This window comes from Acipenser ruthenus, chromosome 17 (assembly GCF_902713425.1).
Source record: "Acipenser ruthenus chromosome 17, fAciRut3.2 maternal haplotype, whole genome shotgun sequence".
Classification (NCBI taxonomy): Eukaryota; Metazoa; Chordata; class Actinopteri; order Acipenseriformes; family Acipenseridae; genus Acipenser; species Acipenser ruthenus.
In genome coordinates this window covers 31,716,902-31,722,901 of record NC_081205.1, presented here as the reverse complement: position 1 = coordinate 31,722,901, position 6,000 = coordinate 31,716,902, and the positions used below count along the sequence as shown (strand labels likewise).

The following is a 6,000-nucleotide window of genomic DNA, read 5'->3' as shown; positions in this document are numbered from 1 at the left end:
GTTATTTAGTACGTTTTTCTAATATTTAGTACAGGTATTGATTTAGACCAGGGGTGACGGAGAGCTGCTGTGGCTGCTGGTTTTTGTTTCAACCAATCTCCCAGTTACTTAATTGAACCAGTTATTGGCTTAATTAGTCAGGATTAACAGGTCTTCCAGATCTTTAGCCACTGATGATGTCGAGACACCTATAAAACCTGCTGGATAGGGGCTCTCCATGACCAGGGTTGGAAGGCCATTGTATCGAGAGCATCATAACAACGTATTATTATCGTGTTGCTTGAAATTTTATATGGTAAACAATATATCTATCAAACTAGTGCGATTCCGTCTTTCTAGAATTTTGGACTTACCCGCGCTATTTCTCGTTTAACCTCATGGTTACGTTTCTATTTATTTAATATTTCTTCCTGCTTCACTCACACACCGCCCCAAACAGACAAATCAGCGAGCTGTGGAGGTCTGATTGATGCAAACGACCCTCGCAGATAGCAATTCCCGCCCCGGACAGGCGTGCGCTTTTGTTAACTACTAGTAAACAAAACAATTGCATTCCTTTAGCGACAGTTCATACTCACTTTAAAATCAATGAACGTCCGGTTAGAGAGGTGAGCTGAAAAACCTGACCTGTCTTAAAAATGTCCCAGTTGGCAACCCTAACAATACACAAAAACGAAATTCTGTCTGTGGTCTGTCCAGTAACGAGCCTATGAAGTTTACAAATCTCTCTGAGTCTGACAAAGTTTGAGCGTGTTCTTAAATGAACATCCACATCTTTTGTTTTCCTACATTTTCTCTTAACATCCTGTCGTAATACGCTTAAAAAACAGTTACATATGTTTTAGTACAAGAAGTATTGACAAAAAAATCATCCTACATTTAATTTTTTTTAGATAGCTTTTGAGTGGGAGAGGTTGTCAAGAGCTGAACAAACTCATTACCGGCATATCTTTTTTTTCTGTAATTGCGGCACACTATTGTACATAACTACTTAACTTTTAGTTTTAAAGTAATACAAATAAAACCAAATTAAGTCAATACTTGTTTAATTGCCGAATGTAACTTCAACTGTAATGCAATACACCACAGCCAAGGGAATACGTTTCCCAGAAACCATTGCGACATTGTTGTTAATACGAGTTCAAGAAGTCTTACCCGGAACAAAAAACCTGCTCTACAAACTTATGAAAGAGAGACTGCTGGAACAGGCAAAAACTGATTAGTTTTAAAAGGTATGGTATTTGACTGTCTTAGTTTTATTAGTATACACTTCAATCCTGGTGTATTCCCCAGCTCGTGGTTTTTAAGTAGTTTCTTTGTCAGTTTTTTAATTGGATTATTCATTTTGCCTCTGCATCATCAATCATGCGTGGACACTATGTGTTTGAACCTAGTTTTACTGCATGTTGCAACCCCGTTAGTTATCGGCAACAGTGCGAGAATAAAAGAACCCGATAGGTAAATTACATGTTTCTGTTTTAATTTACTGAATTTGAATGCCCTTGCATTTTTTTTTTATTTTTTTTTTACTGCATTTTCTTGATATCTTGTAACAATTGTAAGTCTCCCTGGATAAGGGCGTCTGCTAAGAAATAAATAATAATAATAATTAACCCGCGAGTAGTTAGCTAGAAGGATTGTGTTAGTATACCATTGGTCAAAGTTGACGATAAACCTCGTTTATACTTAAACATTAAAAATTACTCTAACGGTGCTAAGCTTGTTTTGGTGACGTTAGAGTGTTTGTTCCCAAACTTTTTTGTTTCTTTGGCCTATTCTTGCATTTTTGTATTCATCCAATATTGCTGCTATTATTATTAAAGTGTGGCATTTACTGAATGTTTTTTCACGGTATTTTTCACGGTATCAGCCTGTCTGCTGAATCGTTACACGCAAGACAAAATGTCATCATTAATGACGTTTACTATTTACAGTAATTAACGCAACAAATGTCAACCACAGTGCATCTCTTCAACATGTTAATGTTTCACCTCGTTCGATTGATCCTCAATAAAATGGATGCAAAGCACGGTGAAGTTGGTAGGCCAACCCTTTGACTTTTCTGTTATTGAAAAGCTGCGTTTTATAAACTCGGCAGAGGCTTTTACAGTAGTATCCTACGCCATGGCACATTTGTGCGCTGCTGTTGTTGTCTTTACTAACCGCGGTGGCGTGTTCATTGTGTCTCGGTAATCTATCTTGCTAGCTGTCTGTCATTTCCAGTTTGCAGTTCAGAAGGATGCCTTAGTTAATGTAAAAATTGTATTTATATGGAAATGAGGAAAATGAGAATGTGCCTGTATTCATAAGCATGTCCTTCGTTAATTGTACGTGTGCATGAGGTTTTGGAAGCAGTTAATCTTATCACAGCCTAAACACGTTGTTCTTGATGTTCTGAAATGTCACCTGGAAGTTATCCTGTCTTAAATTTTAAAAACGCCAACACGACATGTCTAAGAAATGACATGTGAGTCATACAGCGTTAATGCTGAAAATATTCTTCAGTCTTATTAGCAGTACTGTTATCAATTGTATTTTTGAGTTATGCCGGGCTGCTGGGGAGGTAAGTGTGTGCAAGTCACACTTTGTGGTCGGTTATTTATTTATTTATTTGTTTATTTGTTTGTTTGTTTAAGCCTTGTCCTTAATTTAATAAATTGAACAAATAGAAACGTCCAACCATGTCCTACAGTACTGTGTTTAAAAAACATTTCTAAAGTAGTGGGGGTAGTAGTGGACGGTCAAGGCTGGTCAGCAGCAGAAATAGCAAACCAGGACACAGAGCTGTAGTTTAAAGTGCCTTTTAATAACAACAAGCAAATCAAAACAGGAACAAACAGAAGGTTTAAATACAAACCATACAAACTCTTCAAAACAAACAATATAACACCCAAGCTTCGGCTATCCCTGTGTTTTCTTTCATTCCAGCTTCCTTTACCAAGATGGCCGACAGCCACCAAACACGCAGAGACACACTCACACACCAACACATCCTCCCCACACACAGACACAGAGCCTCTGCTCTGTCACAAACAGATAGGGGTATTATTAGTCCACTAGTGCTAATAAGAGGGAAATCTGTGCTTTTAAAATTCATTTTCTTTCTCCATTTTTTTTTTTAAGCCTACCACTAAGAAGTGCAGAGGAGTGATGCACTGAACCTTTTTATAGGCATTTAAAATGTGCATTATTGTTCATTTTGCTTTAGACCGTGAGTAACATCTGTGAATCTCTGCAGGCTCAAACCAGTACAGCATGGATCATCGCAGACAGGCCAAGGGGTCTAATCCGTCTCGGGAGTTCAGACGTGGGCAGAACCACATGGCAGCACCCCAGAAAGACGCCTACTCCAGGCTGCTAAGCCAGCACCACAGCAGCAAGTTCCGTTCCTACCTCAACCAGTTTGCCCAGCAGCAGCAACAGATAGAGGAAAGCCATGGGCTCGCTGTTTCCGACACCATCCCAGACACCTCGGAAGCTCCTTCACGGAAAGGGGAAAACGAGATGAGGGAGACTGGGGGTAGGAATGGGTACTCCTCCTCCCCAAATAAGGGGGCGAAAGCCGAGAGCACCCTTTCCCTGTATATGGAGAAACTGAATGAACGTGGGGAAGCTGGGGAGAACCTGAGAGTACAGCAGGGCATGGCTGTCAGGCAGAGGCACAGCAAAAGGAAGGATACCAACACCAGCCAGGACGGGGACGTGGAATCTGGGGGCGAGGGAAAACAGACGGGCTCAGAGACTCCGCAGCACGATGCTTCTTTATTCAGGGGACCTTCTGTGGAAATACCCAGGCTGCTGGAAACCTCTGTGAACAAAGGGATGGCCCACTCTCTAAGACAAGGTGCCGTTTTCCCAAAGCACAGCAATGACGGAGGCCCTGAGAGTGTGCAGGAGCAGGACAAGAAGAAAAAACTGAAGAAAACGCAGAAGAAAGGGCGTTGTGACGTGAGGCGGGACAGGTCTGAATATTCGGATGGGGATTTGGTGCCTGCAGGGCAGGTTCCACGTAGCTCTGAGAAGCAGTCTCTCTCTGATAGAATGACTGCAGGCCAGTCCCCAGGTAAGGCAAAAAACAGATCTAGTGGTTCTAGGAGCGGGGAGTGGGGAGTGGGGGGGAGATAGTTTTGTGGATTTTGCCTTCCCCCCCTCCCCCCTCCATCACAAAAAAGAAAGTACACACCTAGTGCTTTGTTTAAGACTTGATATAATTGGGACAAGAGGAGAGTGGACTGTAGAGTGTATATTATTTTTGTCTGCTGTGTTAATTTAAGGGTGTCTCTTCCTGATTGGCCAGCACTCAGCCTCAGTGCTTTGCTGAGCTTGAAATATGGGCATGATGGTGACACTCAGCCCTGCAGGGGTATCAACACACTGTGCAGACCTTTTGATGCAAGATCGTTATAATGAATAGCATATTGTCTATCCTGACAAATGAAGGTGTGCATGTTCAGATTGAATGACATTTAATTTAAGCAAAGGTCTTGCATAATACTAGTTTTGACAACATGAAAAATAGATTCTTAAAAAGCACACCCCCCATTGTGCTAATTGTGCATTAAGGCACTGTACCTAATAGCACTCCCAGCCTAATCACTTAAAATCTGTCCGAATAGAAGCTTTAACCTCAATTCCCTTCAGCTTATTACATTATATACCTATTGGCCGAGTACATCTAGCACTTTGCAGTTTAATTGATGACTTGGATCGTTATTATAATCCGACCCAGAAATGTTGTGGTAATTGGTCTGTATTAACACACAGAAGTCCATCAAACTTTCAGTAGTCTCAGGGATGGAAATAAGACTCCCGTTGCAAAGCAGTTTGATCCATTCCTAGTTTTAGTATTCAATCTCAAATTAAAACCTGGATTGGGTGAGTATGATATTGATGATTTATCCAGCTGTCTCAGAACAGTGTAAAACAGTGCTGACCTTGTCTTGATTTTGTTTGTGTGTGTTTTCAGGTAGAGGCTTCGGTTCTAATGCGACTCCCAATGACAATGGTAGACACAGGAACAATCCAGGCAGAGGAAGGAAGAGGCAAGTGTTTGAACCTTACATGGCACCTCAGGATGTGTCCGCAGGACTGAAGAGATCGGAGCTTCTTCAGGTAGGGAGAAGTCTTTGTGGGATTCACAAGGTCCGTACTGAGAGAAGTATAAGAATGTGTAAATGTATAATTGTTTGGAATGATCATTTTAGGGGGGAAAAAGCATTGTAAACCTCTACTGGTTTGTGTATTTTTATTTTATTTAAAGCATGTGAAGTATTGATCAATCACGCGTCGTGTGGAAATCATAAGACTTTTTGCATTTTATATGAAGCTTTGTAATACCAAGATAATGAACTGTTTCAGTCGATGCATTGATCAGTTTAACGGGTTTGTTTAATGCTTTTTTGTGTTTGGGGTTTAAAGATTCGATTTCATACTTTTTTTTTTTTTTTTAACAGTGATGAAATGTTTGCAAATATGTCAATTTTCTTCTTCATAGGGTCCATTGAGAATTAACCCCAAGAAGTACCACGAGGCCTTCCTTCCTTCTCCTGTAAGTAATGCCTGCAAGCTTTTCTCAATCTTGAGTTAAATTGAATAAACCCCGTGAGACTCCATGAATGAACTTGTATTCCCTTCTCCAGTTGTGACGCATCCTGGGGTTGATTGATTTAATGAAAGGTAGTGTGTCCCTTTTTGAAACTACATATCCTGATAAACCACCACTTGAATGAAAAGGTTCTTGACTTACTCGTGTTATAAATGAATTCGCTGGTAAACATTGGCAGCCCTTCAGTGAAATATGCCTACTGTGGCCTCGCTCAGGAAGGTGAAAGAGCAAATCCTTATCTGGTGGGTGTAACACAATTTTCCAGAAACCAGGTGCACCTTTCAGAGTAAAAGGAGTGGGGAGCCTTTGTCTTCTGTTGCACTTTTAAGGGACGCAAGACTTTCTGCTCGACTTGCAATAAAAGCTGTCTGTCTCAAATCCCAAATTTACCGGCA

At 40.8% G+C, this 6,000-nt stretch overlaps 1 protein-coding gene across 3 annotated transcripts in view; it reads left to right on the top strand.

Annotated features, from left to right (window-relative positions):
• Positions 1 to 210: 210 nt before the first annotated feature.
• Positions 211 to 6,000, top strand: part of LOC117423618 (DIS3-like exonuclease 2) — an 84,139-nt gene continuing 78,349 nt past the window's right edge. Inside the window, exons 1-4 of one of the 3 annotated variants that reach the window (XM_034039677.3) lie at positions 211 to 1,232; positions 3,239 to 4,063; positions 4,967 to 5,112; positions 5,495 to 5,548. In XM_034039677.3, the coding sequence (XP_033895568.2) occupies positions 3,256 to 4,063; positions 4,967 to 5,112; positions 5,495 to 5,548 (1,008 nt within the window). In that variant the 5' untranslated portion in view covers positions 211 to 1,232; positions 3,239 to 3,255. Of the gene's footprint in view, positions 1,233 to 1,272; positions 1,459 to 3,238; positions 4,064 to 4,966; positions 5,113 to 5,494; positions 5,549 to 6,000 lie in introns of those variants that run through there. The other 2 variants (XM_058990399.1, XM_058990400.1) reach the window with 2 other exon arrangements.